Source organism: Saccopteryx leptura, chromosome 2 (genome assembly GCF_036850995.1).
Source record: "Saccopteryx leptura isolate mSacLep1 chromosome 2, mSacLep1_pri_phased_curated, whole genome shotgun sequence".
NCBI classification, from domain to species: Eukaryota; Metazoa; Chordata; class Mammalia; order Chiroptera; family Emballonuridae; genus Saccopteryx; species Saccopteryx leptura.
In genome coordinates this window covers 347746496-347762827 of record NC_089504.1, presented here as the reverse complement: position 1 = coordinate 347762827, position 16332 = coordinate 347746496, and the positions used below count along the sequence as shown (strand labels likewise).

Below are 16332 nucleotides of genomic sequence, written 5' to 3'. Positions count from 1 at the left end.
GAGCAGAGGCAGTTCAGGTTTATTACATATGGGGTTCCCCAAGGCAGGCTGAGCCCAGAGACAAGAGGCACAAGGAGGCGGCCAGGGGACCCACCCATCCTTTCCCTGTCCCGTCTGCCCCAAAGAACTAGAGGCTCTGAAGAGTATGCAGCATTTATTACGAAGCCAGGAGATACAAATGTCCCGGGGTAGGAGGGTCCAGTCATAGCACCTCAGACACAGGACGAAGCGTAAATACAGACAAACCTGCTGGGGGGACCCAACCCCAAACACCTAGGTTGTGACAGTCTTGCCTCCTCACCTCCTCCCCCACCTGATCTATGTACACAAAGCAAACAGGTGGGCAGGGACCTATTGGGGTCAGCCCATCACGGGGTGGTCCCCTGACCTCAGGATGGAGTTGAGGACAGAGCTTACAAGTGTCCGTCATCTTGTGCTTTCAGACGCCCGAGGCTCTTCCTCACTGGGCCACAGCTAGGGGTCCGGAGGGGACCGGACGGCTATTGGCCTCTGGCAGAATCTGGGGTCTGTGCTTGTCTGAGGTTAACCCCACTCCACCTCTCCACTCCAGGTCCCCAAGTGAGACTTGATCACCAGGCTTGCTGGTGAGGGTTCCTGGGTAGGGACAGAGGCACGGGCAGAAGGGGACGAAGCAGTTCACAACGCTAAAGCCACAGCAGAACTTCAAGGACCGAGGCCTCCCATGGCCTGAATCTTCTCTTCCACAAGAAAAATGATGCGAAGGCCACATACGCAGGAAAAAGAACAAAGAAAGGCAGAACTATCTATTCTTTGTACAAAGTTTCCACTGCAAGAGGAGACAAGAGAGATGCCATCTCCACTGCCCACTCATTCCTCAGAACCAGGGGACAAACTGTATTTGTAAAAGGCACTGTCTTAGCAAGTCTCTGGACATTCAACATGAGGGCGGGGGAGACCGACTGGTCAGGGCAGGACAGCAGCCAAGATGGGCAGAGAAAGAAGATAGACTCCATACAGTTCAAGTCGTGCCTAGAGCTTTGGGGGCGGGTGGGCTCCCCAACACCCCATCTGCCTTGGGAAGCGGAGGATGGGGCAGAGCTCTACTGAGCCTTAGGTGGTCCCTCCAGTCTACCTCCAGGCACCCCCAGGAAAGAGCAAATTATGCAAGACCCCATAAAAATGAACCCCCACCCCCACATACACACACACACAAAAAGTTTGTTTCCTGTGGCATTTAAATTAATCTGGTTGGTCCATAGAAAATAAGTATGTATATTTGGTTTTTCCTATGTACATATATATAGATTTATTTATAAAACCCTCCCCCCACCCCTAAGGTGGGAGGAGCTGGGAAAAATATAAGAGGTGGAAAAAAGAGCCCAGAAAAAAGAGGGGTGGAGAGGCATGGCTGGAAAAGGAGGGAGACGGTCCCTTTCCTCAAGTTAAGGGGGGCACAGGAGCTCCATTGACAGTCATCTTGCGCCCCCTGCTGGTTGAGGATGGTGTCTGCAGGCAGTTCGAGGTGCCCCCGTTGGTAGCTGTGGTGACCCCGCCGGCTGCTGAAGGGGGAGTGGGGGAGGTAGGGTGGGTGGCCGGGGGTCCATGGGAGCTGGGAGAGCCATGGGAGGGGGTGGCTGGGCTGGGCAGAGAGGAAGAGGTGGCCGGCAGGGTGGCAGGGCTGGGAGCCTTGTCGCTGACTGACTCACACTCTGACGCCCCACTGGTGTTGGTGCCCTCGGAGGGGGTGGGCGCTGTAGGCAAGGTGAGCCGCTTGCAGGCTGGCTGGACCCGGTACTTGAGGGGGAGAGGGCCGTTCTGCAGGGAAAGTGGGAGAGGAGAAGCAGGCATGGGGTGGGTGTCAGGAGAACGGCTAACTGAGCAGCCACCTACCTTCACCCCCTCGTGCCCAGAGGATGACAGGAAAGGGTCAAGCCTTGGAGAGAAAGACCCCGCAGAGTAGGAGGACAAAGGCAAAGCTTGACTGAGTGACTGTGCAGCAAGGCTGAGAGACAGGGCACATGAGACCCAAAAAACATGCCAACTGGAAGGGAGAGAGGGAGGCCAAGAGCAGAAAACAACATTTACTCCCCCACAGCCACCAGGTCAAAAAAAAGAGGTCAAGCCACCTCTTTCCTGACCCCACACAGGGGCATGTAATCTGCCCAAGGACACTTTTCTCCTGAGTGTGGGAGGTCATCAGTGAGAGGCAGCCCCGAGACCTAACTGGTAGGGTAGGCCACCCTGGACACGGCCAGCTCATGGGACAAGAGATGAACTGTGATTCGAACAGGGGGGCTCATGTGGTCACTGTGGGCACAGACCAATGCCAGACCTGCCGGGGTCCCTGCAGTCCTGCTCACCCGCCGCCAGGGGTAGATGTAGGCGATGTCCATGAGGGTGTAGTATTCCTTCAGGGGCTCATCCTCATAGAGAACCTCTACCTGCAGGAGGAGAGCGAGAACACTGTGGCCCTGGCCATCTGGCAAAGAGGATCCAAGCTGGGGGTCTTGCGGGGTGTGGGGGAACAGCGGCCCAAGTGGACTCTGGGGGTCCCTCATTACTCTGGGGTTTCGCGGTAGAGCTGATCCCCTATCAGAGCTGTCCCAACAGAACTGCAGACCACTAGGTAGAAAGGGATCCAGAAAAGATACCCACATCATTAACAACCCCCCGCCCCAGCCATCCACCCAGCCCTCTGGGTCCCCTTATGTCACCGGCAGGTCCCCCAGAGGAGCCAATGGGCAAAGAAAAGGCCCAGGTGAGAAGGATCTCCTGGAGCACTGGCTTTCACCCAGGCTGCACAGAATCACCCAGGGAGCTTTAAGGAATACCAATGCTTGGATCTCACGCCGAGATTGTTTTAGCTGAGAAGATATGAATGGAGTGTTAAAGTCCCCCACATGATTCTGCCATGCAGAGAAGTTTGGCATCCACTGTCCTAGACTCTTGAAACGCAGTGTGCTCTGTAGACCAAAAGCATTGGCAGCACCTGGAGGCTTGCTGGAAATGCAGAATCTATCAAATCAGGATCTGCATTTTAACAAGATCTCTAAGGGATCACAGACACACTCAAGTTTAAGAAGCAATGTCCTAGAGTTCTATTGGAATTTCAGACTAGCCTTCCCTCAGCCAGCAGGGCCCAGGTAAGACTGTTTTTGCCACAGTTCTGAGTGTGTAAGCATTCATGTGTGCGTACGCACACACCACCTGTTCTCATGTACCTATGCACACTGGTTTCAACAGATGCACACTGCCCCACCCTAATTCTGGTTTCAATTACCTTTCCACTTGGGCTCAATTACACAACCAGGTAGGCCCTTATTGACACCCAGCCAGACCTGAACAATGGCTGAGATGTACAGATTGTCAGACACACCCAACCACAGGCACTCAGTTTTTCAAAGGACCCAAGGGACTCTCACCTTGTACTTGCTGGGCACATCCATCTTGTTGCGGAGAAACTTGGCGAGATGCATGACGGTCATGGCTGCTGGACAGCGCAGGAAGCGCACCCCTGTCTGTCGAGGGAGAGGCACCTCAGGGCTGTGGTCCGCCTCTCCCAGCCCACACCCCACTCCTGGGCAGGCCCCAGCACTCACCTTTTCCTTGTCCCCATCCCCATTCTCCAGGGGGCCCTTCTTCTCCTCCCGATCCCTGAGGGGGGAGAATAAAGCTAGGGAGGCCCTGGTCCAGGCAGGATTCCCTAGTACACACATCCAGAAGGCCCTCCTCTCCAGGAGAATTGAACCATGGTGGGATAAGAGGTTACCCAGCCTAGGACCCCCCCCAAAAATCAGGTATATGACAGACTTGCCTGACAGCTTCATAGAACTCAATGGAGAGGCTGACAATCTCATCGTCACTCAGAGCCCCCTTCTCCTGTTCCAGGACTTCACCACGGTCCTCATTGGAGCCATTGGGGACTGCAAAAGGAGAGAACTCGGTGGGGCTGGCCTAGGACGGGAGAAAGGAGCCCCACCACAGACCCAAGATCTCGGAGCTCCGGGGTGAGCCTAGCCATCCTCTGGGCTGGGCAGGCAGCGTGGTGGTGCGTGGAGAAGGCCAGCCCGGTGCATCCAGCCCTCGTGGCCGGGCAGCACCACATACTACGTGGTCCCAGGCCTGGGAGCACACACACATGAACTCACCTTCCGTCAGGGGGTACGCTGCATAGAAGTCCCGCCGCCGTTTCATCTCATCTGAAAGAGAGAAGGAAACAGGATGAGGAGGGAACAAGAAGCTGGGAAATGGGAGGTGGTGGGCAGGAGGAAGGGTGTGTGGGCTACCTTTGTTTTTATTACTATTATTTTTAAAGAGATTACTTATTGATCTCAGAGAGAGGAGAGAGAGAGGAAGGCGGGGGGGGGGGTTTGCGGGCAGAAAGCCTTTCATAGGGAGTTGCTCATAGATGGTTGATTCTCACATGTGCCCCCACTGGGTAAACCCGGGGCCCCGAACCGGCAACCTCAGCCTTCCATGCCAACACCCCATCCACTGCGCCACCACGAGTCAGGCGTGGATACCTTTAAAAAGCCCAGGGACCAATTTGTAGACAATGTCTTGGAGGGTTTTGTCAGATCTGGAAAAAAACAAACATACAGGGCCCTATCAACACAGCTCTTACCCCAAACTCCCCAGCCAGGGACCCCACTCTCACCGCCCTGCCTGGGCCTCGCGCCCAGCACGGGGTCCTAGGAGACCTAGTCTTTACCCCTCCAGTACTTCTCGGCTAGATTCGACTGGAGAGAGGGAAGAGGCCCAGTGCTTCCCCACCTGCCCCCACCCTGGCTACAGGAACAAGGAGGGCTGAAGGACAGGGACGCGGCCCGGAGGACCCCAGGGGCCGGGCCCACCTGATACTCAGCAGCGGCCGGGTCTTATGGACCTGCACGTCACACATGGGGCAGTACTTGTTGGTCTCCAGGTAGCGCACGATGCAGGTTTTGCAGACTTGGGGGAGAGGGAAGGAGGAGGGGTCAGAGCCCCCTTCCTAACCAGGTCCAGCCCCACACCCTCCGTTCAAGTTCAGGTATCCCTTCTCCACCGTGTCCCAGCAGTTCAGGCCTATTCAGAGGGCCAACGTGATCCTGTTTTGCATAGAGGGCATCTGCGCCACATCCATCCTTGGGACAGGACAGGACGTGTGTGTGTGTGTGTGTGTGTGTGTGTGTCAGGCCAGTGTCATGTGTCATGTGTACGGTGAGCCCCCAATCCCAAATTCCTCTCATGAAGTACAAAACCATAGCCTGTTACACACCTCTCAGGGTCCTTAACCCCTTGCCCCCAAGCCCACAGTACACACCAGGGGCACTTGCATCTTCAGGGGGTGACGTTTCAGCCACAGAGATCTCAGATTAGAGTCCCTAAAATGACACTTCTGGGCTGAAACCTCTAGTCTCTCCTCCGAGCCATCTCTTTGTGACCTAGGGACTCCCACTGTCACAGGGACTTGTTCAATCTTCAGGGCAGTAACCCTCCAACCTGGGCAGAGGCTGCCCACCCTGAGAAGCAGCCCTCCCACCCAACTCACAGGAATGCAAGCACTCCACGATGGTCGTGGCGTCAATGAAGTACCCCCCACAGAGGGCACACATGAGGTGAGGGTTCAGCTCCGTGATTTTGATCCGTGTGGTCCGATGCATGATGCCACGGAGGGGGCTGGGGGACTGGGGAGTGTCACCCTGGGGAGTAAAAGTAGAATCAGAAACCCGGAGATCCAACATCCTCTCTGAGCCCAAGGCCCCTCCTCTCTGCCTTGGATTGGGTGCATGTAAGGATTTGGTTCTTTCTGGCCCCTTCTGGGTGTTTCCTGGGTGCCAGAGGCTCTGGAGATTCACATCATCTTGAGCAACAAGGTCAGGCCCCACTTCAGGAGCAGCAGGAAAGACTGAGGTTAGACCATAGGAAGTACTACCCAACTCTCCAGAGGATGTGAGGAGGCAGGAAAATGGAAGAGAACAGACTTTTAAAACATCTCCATAATCCCAATTCATATTCACTCAAGTGAGTGCTGGAAACTATGATGAAATTCAGATAAATAAGCCAGTGATCTGAACCTAAGGAAAATAAAAGAGAAAAAAATAAATTGTCCCTGCCCCTTCACCCCACTCTATACAGGTGCAAGGCCCCTGACTTGGTCTTTCTACTCCATCCTACCCTCCTTTCATTCCATCCACTCCTCCTCCAGGAAGCCTTCCTGGAAACACAAGCTGCTTTACATTTGAAGGGGCACCCCATCACTTGTCCTTCTGGCTCTGCACCCCGCCCCGGCCCCAGAGCAGCAATCTGGAAATCCAGCGTATGCTGACCATACAGGTCCCAGGCCTGGTGCTCACACAGGAAATAGTGAGGAGCACACAGCTCCACCTGTGCCCACAAGCACACGCATCCAGGGACCCGTCCCGCTGCACACACAGGAATTTCCTTCTGTGAGCACTGTCACCCACCATGTCCCGCCTGGCGACACCTCCTTTGTCACCTGTCATGGACTATCCAGCGACAGACAACAGGCTCTCAAAGAAGCCGGCCAAAGCCGGGCAGAAAGTTCCCTGTCCCCAGCCCACCTGAGCACCTGGCCAGGCTCTGGCAGGGTCTGGGGAGGTCAGGCAAAGCCCAGCTCTGGACTGGCTGATGTTTTTGCTTCTTAGATAAAAATCAAAGCTGCTCGGAGAAGCCACGGCCCCTCCCTTCTTCCTCTTTCCCAGAGTAAAAGCCCGAGGGGTGGAGCTTGGGAGGGTGGCCAAGCCCCAACGGCTCCTTTACAACATACACCCTTCTCTCCTTTCCAGAAACGTTTCTAAAGCCACCACATTGGGTTTTCTAGGACCAAAAATTCACCGCCGGGCTCAGCAGTTTCTATAGAGACCCCAGGATGAGTTTGGCCAGGACCCAAACAGCCAACAGAGGCTGGCTAGACACCTAAAGCGACAGAGAGACACTAAGGCCACACGTGGGAGAAACACCAGCTTGCAGGGCAGACAGAGGGGAACAAGCAGCCAGCCCAGCGAGCCAGTGGGGATGCAGCTGAGAGCTGCAGAGCTGTCCAGAGGAAAGGGGTTCCCGCTCCACACAGGGTGGCCTCCTTCAGCCTTCCCTGCACGGGTCCCCCCTTCACAATTATGTAGCAGGCTTGCTGGTGACTCCACTCTTTGGTCGTTTCCATAGTAACCTCGTTCCTGGCAAGATGCCCAAATATTATTACAACCATCCAGAGGAAAGAACAAACTCCAACTGGCCGTCTCACTGACTGTGTGTAATATTGGATGTGTACGTGTTGTCTAGGCCTCCAAAGGGACTTTGTATGACCGCTGTCCCGTGAGTGTGTCTGTGTCCAAAAGAATCTGTGGGCGTGTACAGCCAGAAACAAAACGTTTTGGGCTCAGATAATGCTGGGAGTCCAGGTTGCTACCAGTGAATGTCATACCCCCTTTTCTTTCTCTCGCTCCCTCACACACGATGTGTGTGCGTGCATGTGCGCGGCGCACACACACACTCGTAGGGCTTCACACTGCTTTAGCCACCTCATTCACACACCTGTGTTTTCAAACAGACACTTGCTCTTAAGAACTCCCATCCAGTTCCTGCCTGGCAGACAATGGCCTCAACCCACAGAAGCTCCCAGGCACATGGCCACGGCCCTCAGCCTCACTTCCTCAAGCACTTGTGAGCATTCAGACCCAGACTGTCCCTCAGGCTCTTTTCTAGACAAACGAGTGAAGGGAAGAGCTAAGGTGCTTACTGAAGGTATGAAATGTCCCTCCCTCTCCCCTTTAAGGAACGAGCCCCCTTGTGACACTCCCTGCTCCCCCCACTACTCCATCTCCAGAGCCTCAGACTCTTACCTCTGGGGCTGGGGAGAAGCCCTAGTTAGTTCTTTACCTGATTGTCATGGTTACATGTTCCCCCAAGCATGCCCTCCTCATCTCATCCCCCCCCAGGAAGCCTCAGGGCCCTACAACTGACACCCAATTCCTCCCCAGCCGCAACTGGCTGGTGTATTGTGAGAAGCAGAGGGAAGAGGGGAGACAGGTGGCTAGACAACCAGTATCATCACTTTAGGGAAGAGGCTGGGAGATGGGAACAGCCTGAGGAAGACAGGGAGGGAGAGACAAATCCAAAAAGCAGAAAAGGGAAACCAAAGGCCACTGGGAAGTAGCCTCTGAGGACTTCTGGGGCTCTAACAGGTCAGTCTCAACCATGTCCCCACAGTGGACCTGAGGACCACCTCCCACCCCGACTGCCTTCCCAGCTGGGGGCCAAGTCCTTCAGTGTCTTCTGTCCCCAAACCACTGTCTTAGCAAGGGCACAACAGTTGGTCAGCTCGTGCTTCTGGCCCTTGGGAAGCCCTGGTCTCGGCTACAGTGGCAGGAAAGGAGATAAATCTGCACCCAGCACCCAATTCCAGTCCTCTTTGCCACTCAAGCCTGGCATTGGTCTTCCCTTATCCTCAAAGTCTCCTACTGATGCCTGACCTGTGGTGGCGCAGTGGATAAGGCATCAACCTGGAAATGCTAAGGTCGCCGGTTCGAAACCCTGGGCTTGCCTGGTCAAGGCGCATATGGGAGTTGATGCTTCCAGCTCCTCCCCACCTTCTCTCTCTGTCTCTCTCTCCTCTCTGTCTCCCTCTCTGTCTCTCTCTCTCTCCCTTTCTCTCTCCTCTCTAAAATGAATAAATAAATAAATTAAAAAAAAAAAAAGTCTCCTACTGATAAAGACCACCCCCCCTCTTTGTTTTAACCAAGCTCTTTCTGGAAGTTCCCCAAGGGTTAGGCCTCTCTCGCTGTCAGTTTTTTCATTTCCTCTGCACGAACAGCAGTCTCTGCCAACTCAGAGGTCCCCCGCTTCTCTGGACGCTCAGTGACAGCACTCATGGCTCTGCCTTTCCGCCAAATGGGATTAGCCCAACTCCCTCACTAGAAATAGAAAGCCTCCAGGTCTTGGGAAATGTCACTCAAGGTCACATCCAGACATCTAGAACTGCAAAAGTAGAAGGGATCTTAGAAAGCATCTTGTCCAATCATTTCATTTGATAGATGAAGAAACTTAGAAAGTGACTTGTCTAAGGTCACGCAGCACCGCAATGACAGTGCTGGAACTAGAAACTGCCTGACTCCCGGTCCAGCGCTCTTTACACCCTGGCACCTAGGCCAAGCTCCTTACTAGTTTAAGAACCAATAAGCCTGACCTGTGGTGGCACAGTGGCTAAAGCATTGACCCGGAACCCTGAGGTCACCAGTCGGACGCCCTGGGCTTGCCAGGTCAAGGCACATACGAGAAGCAACTACTACTGTGAGTTGATGCTTCCTGCTCCCACCTCCTCTCTATCTCCAAAATCAATAAATAAAATCTTAAAAAAAAAAAAAAAAAAAAGAACCAATAAGTCTAGCCTGACCAGTGTTGGTGCAGTGGATAGAGCATCATGGGTCCCAGGTTCAAAACTCCTGGCTTGAGTGCAGGCTCACCAGCTTAAGTGTGAGATCATCAACACGACCCCATGGTCACTGGCTTGAGCCCAAGGTCACTGGCTTGAGCCCAAGGTCACTGGCTCAGCTGGAGTCTGTCATTGTCATCCGCCCCCAAGGCACGTATGAAAAGCAATTAATGAATAACTAAAGTGCCATAACTACAAGTTGGTGCTTCTCATCTCTGTCCCTTCCTCTCCCCGTCTCTCTCTCTCTCTCTCAAAAAACAAAAAACAATAAGCCTGGCCTGATTCCATCCAGGGAGAAGGTAGAAGGACTCCACTCCATGTTCCCTAGATCACTCAGTGAGTGAAGGGAGGGATCCAAGTCTGGCCACAACATAACCATCAGCACACATTCTCACCTTGAAGTACGCAGAGGGAGCAGGGGCCTCCTCCTGCTTCCATGGTACAGACAGAGAAACTGAGGCTGCACAGAAGCACAGTGAGCCAGAGTGCACTGTCAAGACTCGGATCCTAGTTTCCAGAAGTCCATTCCTCTTCCAACTACGTGGTGCAATCGTGCAAGCCCGTGTGTTTGTGCAGGGAAGAGGTACGTGGGGGTCCACCTGGAATCACTGTCAACCGCTCAGTGTTCCCTGATCTTTGGCCCTGGCACAAGGATCTACTCCCCCGCCAGCAGCATTGAAAAAGGCTTCTAGCCTCCTGAAGCTGGGCTCACTCTACCCTCCCCTAACCTCCTCCCAGCTTGCTAAGATCGAACAAAGACAAAAACCCAAAACATGCACACAGAACTACAACTACCAGATACACACATAGCCAGACACACCCCCTCCATCTCTCTCACACTCAAAACACACAAGGCCAGGCAGACACAACACACACATACATAGTCAGCCAAACAGATATTTGGCCAGACACACACACAGACACATCAGCCAGACACACCCCATCACACATACAGCCCCCCCAGACCCACATCTGCCAGATGCATAGCTGTCTCCACCCACATCATCTAGAAGCACACAGTCTGACATCCCTGGCTGAGACCAGAGATGCAAACACACACTAACCTTTTGTGTATCCCTGGTCCACCCAGTGTAAATTATAACCTAAGTCTTCTGGCAACAAAGACAGTGCAGCTCCTAACCTCCACTCTGGGGGTCAGAGATTGGAGGAGTGGGGTGGGCATCTGACCTGCACAAAGATATAACCTCATCCTGTCCAGGCTCTCTCCATTCCCATGGTAACAGCTCCATCCACCAAGATCTCTCAGGCAAGCCCAGGACAGCAGAGAGCTATCTTCCTGCCCACCCCCCCAAATTCTTCAACTTGAACCCCAGCTACACAGTATCTGGATCCTAAGTCCCAGGTCTGCTTCCTGCCTCATTCCAAAGATAGTTCTAAGACTGTAACCCCCAACTCTAAATGAAGAAACCCCTGGGAAAACCTCACCACCAAAAAACTGCAACAGAGCTGGCTTTACGCTTCTTTTCCAAGTCCCAACACCCTGGAACAGAGTGGAAGCGGGAGGAAGAAGAGAAAGTAGTTGTAGGAACAGATACAAACTACAAGAGGCCCAGAAAAGGAGACATCAGAATGGAGCGCGAGACAACCAAGGGACACCTACCCCCAGCCACAGGAAGCCCTGGACAGACTGTGGCAGCATGGGGTGGGGCTGGGGGGTAACTCTGAGAAACAAAGACCAGGGGCAAGCTCGGGGTAACACTTCCACAATATTTACAGGCAAATTTACCACCCCAGGCGTCCAGCCATCCGGAGCAATTCTGGGCAGATGGGGGCTTTGGGGGAGGGGGCGAGGCATGCCTGGGCCCAACGCGGAGACAGGAGGAGCAGGGATGTCCACTTACGGAGGGGTCCCATCCCCTCAGAACTAGCAGCAGGAGGGCCTGGGGAGGAAGGGGGCAGCCCGGCTCCCCAGTGGTAGAGGGGTCAGTAGGTCAGACCCCCACCTGCCTCCGCTGGTGATGGGGAATAGCGCGATAAATCTCCCCCGCATTTCCATTCTACCCATTCCGTCCCGGCTGCCCCCGGAGCCTGGGTCAGAGGATCAGGGACCCCAGTTACCAGGTGGCCGCTGCTATCTTCCCTAGAGCCAAACTTTCCGCGGGGCCCAAGGAGGGGTGTTCCGGAGAAAGAGGCTCTGCTTAGGTGGTTGGGGAGGAGGCGGGGCGCCCAGTGCAGGAATGGGGAGGTGGGGGGAGGGCCAGGCTGGGGGAGGTGCCCGAGAGGACCCGGACCCGGCAGGAAAGAGCGCCCTCCCTCGGCCCGCAGCAATCAAAAAAGCACGTCCCCTTATTCCCGGCCTCAAGTACTTGCACGTCTATGACGCCCGGGTGTCCACAGAAAAAGCAGAGAGCGACCCCTCCCCAGACCGAGGAGGGTAGTGGGGTAAAGCCAGGGCTTCTCAGGCTGTTGGGGTGCGATGGAAGGGCAGAGATCCACCCAACACGGAGCCCCAAAGCCTTTGTGGCTGCCTTGGTCCCTCCCCCTCGCTACCTCCGAAGCAGGTCTAGGAGGGGGCTGAGGCACAAAGAGGTGATGGTCGAGGGAGACGCCAAAGCGTTAAAAGGAGAATCCACTTCGGCCATCTTGGAAGGGAAAGAAGGGAAAAGGGGAGAGAAAAAAGGGAGAAAGGCGGACCGGGCGAGCTAGATCGGGGCTGGCGGGGGTGGGGCGCAGACGCGAGCAGCAGGCCCGGTTCGGAGCCTCCTCCTCCCACAGGGATGTGTAAAGGGGATGCACCAGCCCCCATCCAAATCCCCAGACGATTATGGGATAGTAGGAGAAAAGGCAAGGGCAGTCTGCGTCCGCTTACCTGGGTTCGGGGTCCGGTGGGTCTCGGGGAGGGGGGGATGGGAGGGAGGGAGGGAAGGGAGGGGAGGGGGAACCCAGCCGCGTCGCCCGCTCCGGCGGCAGGAGGGGAGAAACCTACGGTAAGAAAGGAGTTTGTGAAAGCGGCTTGGGGTGGAAGGGAGAGAGGGGAGGGGAAGGGAGGGGAGGGGAGGGGACACACAGGGGAGGGGAGGGACCGGGGCTGGGGGGGGGGGCACAAAATGGCTTTTTTTCTCCGGACTAGAGTAGGTCCCGCCCACTACTCACCCACGTGACCTCATTCCTTCAGGGTGTTTGCGGAGAGGGGCAGAGGAGGGGGGAAAGAGGCTAACTCAGTTGCCCCTCAACACGGAGTGGGCCCCCCAAAACTAGGACGTGACTTTACCCTTCCCAAACAGTCCCTGAACCTGGAGGATGAATCCTCTCCTCTGTTACCCTCTGCAACTCACCCCTCCCTCCCCAAAAATATGTGTTTGCCCCCCACTCCTTGACCCTGCGATCCCCGCCCCTAGCTGGGCTCTTAGAAAATGGTGAAATGAAGACTGGGCTATATGCAATGTGGTTGGCTTTGCAGTCCTCCAGCCTTGGCGAAAGGGCGCTCTGCCCGGGTGGGGGACCCGACGCCTCTTCGGACACACGTCCGGATTATTTTCATTCACTCTAAGTAACACTCCCTTAAAATTAATAACTGCATTTGGAACAGCGTGTCCTCCCCACACTCCTAGCCTCTCTTGGCGGCCGGATCACCGGCTCTAAAACGCAGCAACCGGGACCAAGCCGGGTAACCTCGTGGGGCAAACCGCCTGGGAACGCGGGGAAAGGCGGCAGGGGTAGGTTTCGTGGCGGGGGGCTTGGTCGCGGTGGCGAAGGCTGGCGCCCCGGACGTGGAGAAAAATTGAACGCAACCTGGGCCGGAAGAAAAGCTGGAGATCCCGAGCCCGGGACACAATCACCCGACCGAATGCGAAAGGCCTGAATAAACTAGAAAACCAGACGCGGGAGGTAGAAAGTGGGCCCGCGCTTTTTCCCGGCCTCGCGCTGGTTCCCGCATTTTTCGCCCAGGCGCGGGTCGCTCTCCGCGCTCTGCGCGGTTGGTGCGCCTCCTTCGTGGCGGCGGCGGCGGGAGGAGCCTGGCGAGCGTGGAGGTGGCGGGGAGCCGCCGAGTCCGACCGTTGCTCCCGGCTCCACCCCAGGGTTCGGGTTCCCGTCGCCGCTGGATCCCACCAACGGGAGAAAAACGAGGAGGGAGGCTTGGACAAGCCGGGAGGAGCGGCTGAGCGTGGCGCCGGGGAAGCTAATCGATACTACGTTCCGGCGACAACCGCGGGCCTGCCTCATTAAGACGGTCGATTCACTTATTCATTAGTCAAGATTTATTGGGGATCGTCACTGTGTCTGTCCCTTCAAAGAGCTCGATCATCCGGCCAGAAGCGCCATTAATCGCACTGACAGTGGCTGGCTCGAGTTAGGAAATAAGGAAACGAATCTTCGGCAGCTTCGGGCGCCTGCCTTCTCCACGCTTTCTCGCTCGCAGCCCCGGCCAGCCCGAAGCTTGGGCCCGCGGACTGCATGCTTTCACCCCTTGGGCGGCGACCAGCAGATCTGAGGACACTGACTGCCAAGTGAACCCAGCTTCAGCCTTCAGCCCGCACCGCCTGAATAGGGGCCGGGAGGAAGAGGAAGGAGAGAGAGAGAGAGAGAGAGAGAGAGAGAAAGATTTCCGCCCAGAGGGTGATAGTCTGAGAACCCGCGGGAAGAAGGACCGGGGGAGGATCTGGTCACCTGCTCCTGTGTTTGCATGCGGAGACCCGGAGTTCGCCACTCCCCTAGGAAAGGGGGCTCCTGGCGTAGACACGCCCACTGTCCCTAGGGCAAAGTGAGTCACCTGCATCTTGGATTCTGTCTAGGAAGACCCATGCATCCTTCTCTGTCCTGCAGTCGCTTTTCGGGGAAGAGAGCGCAACGGAGACTCCTGGTCTGCCACTCCTTACGAGCGAGAAGGTCCCAAGCAAGAGAAACCTGTAGGGTTTTCAGAATATCTCAATCTCACCCACGATCCTCACGGGCATCCAGGAGCTGCTATTGGGTTTGTGGGCATGTGGGGAGTCTCTGCTGCTATCTCCGTCTGAATCCCCACTGTGACTCTGATCCTGGGCTGCTGCTGGAAAGGACCACTGTGCTCACCTGGCGTCCATTCACTTGTTCCTCAGTTGTTCCAATCACCAGCAAACCCTAAGATGGAACAAGACCCCACTACCCACTAAAACTTTATTTTAATCATTTTTGTCCTAGGTAACAGGTCCCCATAACCCTCGCCTTTCTGGTTCAGCAGGAGAACCTTCTGACCCAACTCTCCCCACATCTGGATTTGTCTAGAGTCTGGAAAAAAGAAGCACCTGTGGTGTCAATGCAAGTACTGCCTAGGTACAGGGGACCTAAAGCTGATGAGCTGGGTTCCCCCCCCCCCCAGGGCACTCACAGGCCGATGGGGACAAATCCAGAGGGTTATACACCTTGTCCCATTAGCTTCCATGGCACTGTGTACCCTGTGGTTGCCCCCACCAGCTTTGTGAGAGCCTGGTAGGAATACATGAGCCTGGGCAGGGCTTTGAGAAAAGGCCTCCTTTGAGCCCAATCTTGAGAAGAGACCGGCTATTGAAGAGAATTGCTTGAGTCCTTTGCTTAGCTCTTTCATAAAAGTGGAGGCTTCTACCCTGCACCCTCTGATGCACCTCTGGCAGAGGTTAGATGCCAATGCTTCACCTCAGCCTTAGTTGCAGTATTTCACGTGGTCCTCTACCTGACAGCTACTCATCAGAAGAGTCATTGTGTCTGTCACAGACTAGAAGCTTCTAGTGGGCAGAAACCTGGAAATCTAAGTGCTTATTTTGGGCATATACCAAGAGCTACTGCCAGCACCAGATCCCCTTGAAGACGATGACAATGGTAGGAGCGAGGGACTCCTCTAATGATTTTATGACTGTCTTTACCTCTGTCCTTCACTTCTATAAAGGCAAGACCTGTGTCTCCCAAAAACAACGCCCTATGTCAGTTCCTGCTTATTTCTCAATCCCCCTCACTTATGTGTGTGTGTTTCCAGAAAAAAATTTTTTGTTGTTTTGTTGTTTTCCTTTTCCTGATGCTTCTCTTTTCCCTCTCTCCATTTCTTCTGAGTCTTCCTTCCACTCACCTTACCTATTTTCTCTGTCATAATCCCCTCTTTCTGTGTTTGTATATCATAGCTATGTTTTTCCTTTCTCACATTTCTTTTCATCCTTGTTTCTGCCTTTGTCTCTCGCGCTTTCTTCCCTTCCAATGTAATGTTTCGAGATTGTAACATCGACTGAGGCCGATAACGGAAAACTGTCCGACCTCCACTGCGAATTCATTCTTAGTCCTACGAAAAATGCAACCTGATAGGTATTACACAGTGAGACAAAAACCTCTGTCTGCTCTGCCTGCAATTCAGTTTGGAGGCGGAGCGGTGGAGAAAAGTGCCGGAGAAATTATCCCGTCATTGACTAAACAAATTTTCAATCACAATCACCCTCTGATTTGCCTCAGAAAAAGTATTTCTCTGTCATTTCAATACCAAATTTGGTTTTTCAGCAGTTGGGATAATTACACTTAGAAGGGAGGAAAAGAGAGCGTCCCTGGGTGGGCTCGAACCACCAACCTTTCGGTTAACAGCCGAACGCGCTAACCGATTGCGCCACAGAGACTGTGGTAGCCAACTGGGTGGCAGTAAGCCGAGTCAATAGGATTGAGCCTGCGACGAAACGCGTCAGGACAGAAACCTGGCAATGGTACACAAGAAATCGGACGCCGGAGAGAAAGAAAGGGAAGAGTCCCGACTCAGGGAGGGAAAATGGCACGATGCGATTGCCTCTCCTCCATCAGCTCTGAAGGGGTCAGCACCGGCTCCTCCGGATCTTAGATAAAGCTCTGAACGTCCCTTTTCAGCGACCTGAGACTTGGGGATACTTGAAGTCGACCTGCTGGGTGCACCTAAAGCAGAACAATTTTCCGCTTCCAAACCTACCGTTTGCAGCTGAACCTCCTGTTGCCCCTCC

At 54.7% G+C, this 16332-nt stretch overlaps 1 protein-coding gene and 1 non-coding gene across 9 annotated transcripts; both read right to left on the bottom strand.

Annotated features, from left to right (window-relative positions):
* Positions 1-137: 137 nt before the first annotated feature.
* Positions 138-12271, bottom strand: PCGF2 (polycomb group ring finger 2). 8 transcript variants are annotated; one of them, XM_066364356.1, is made up of 10 exons: positions 12243-12271; positions 5513-5663; positions 4836-4932; positions 4506-4561; positions 4131-4181; positions 3797-3905; positions 3582-3636; positions 3405-3500; positions 2343-2423; positions 138-1797 (listed from the first exon to the last, which is right to left on the bottom strand). In XM_066364356.1, exons 2-10 carry the CDS (start codon positions 5622-5624, stop codon positions 1420-1422), a joined length of 1035 nt encoding a protein of 344 aa, XP_066220453.1. In that variant the 5' UTR covers positions 5625-5663; positions 12243-12271; the 3' UTR covers positions 138-1419. The 8 variants fall into 8 exon arrangements, with proteins under 8 accessions (XP_066220453.1, XP_066220456.1, XP_066220458.1 ...); XM_066364359.1 differs by lacking the exon at positions 12243-12271 and adding an exon at positions 11924-12025; XM_066364361.1 differs by lacking the exon at positions 12243-12271 and adding an exon at positions 11492-11515.
* Positions 12272-15907: 3636 nt separating this feature from the next.
* Positions 15908-15981, bottom strand: TRNAN-GUU (transfer RNA asparagine (anticodon GUU)). The gene has a single exon. It is a non-coding gene; the product is annotated as a tRNA-Asn (tRNA).
* Positions 15982-16332: the final 351 nt, after the last annotated feature.

Excerpts from the sequence above, each read along its gene's own strand:
- PCGF2 (XM_066364353.1), bottom strand. The coding sequence starts at position 5,975 with ATGAATTGGGATTATGGAGATGTTTTAAAAGTCTGTTCTCTTCCATTT. Across the intron at positions 3,501-3,581 it reads GGGATGGGGACAAGGAAAAG|ACAGGGGTGCGCTTCCTGCG; the intron begins GTGAGTGCTGGG and ends CTCCCTCGACAG. Across the intron at positions 1,798-2,342 it reads ACATCTACCCCTGGCGGCGG|AACGGCCCTCTCCCCCTCAA; the intron begins GTGAGCAGGACT and ends CTTTCCCTGCAG.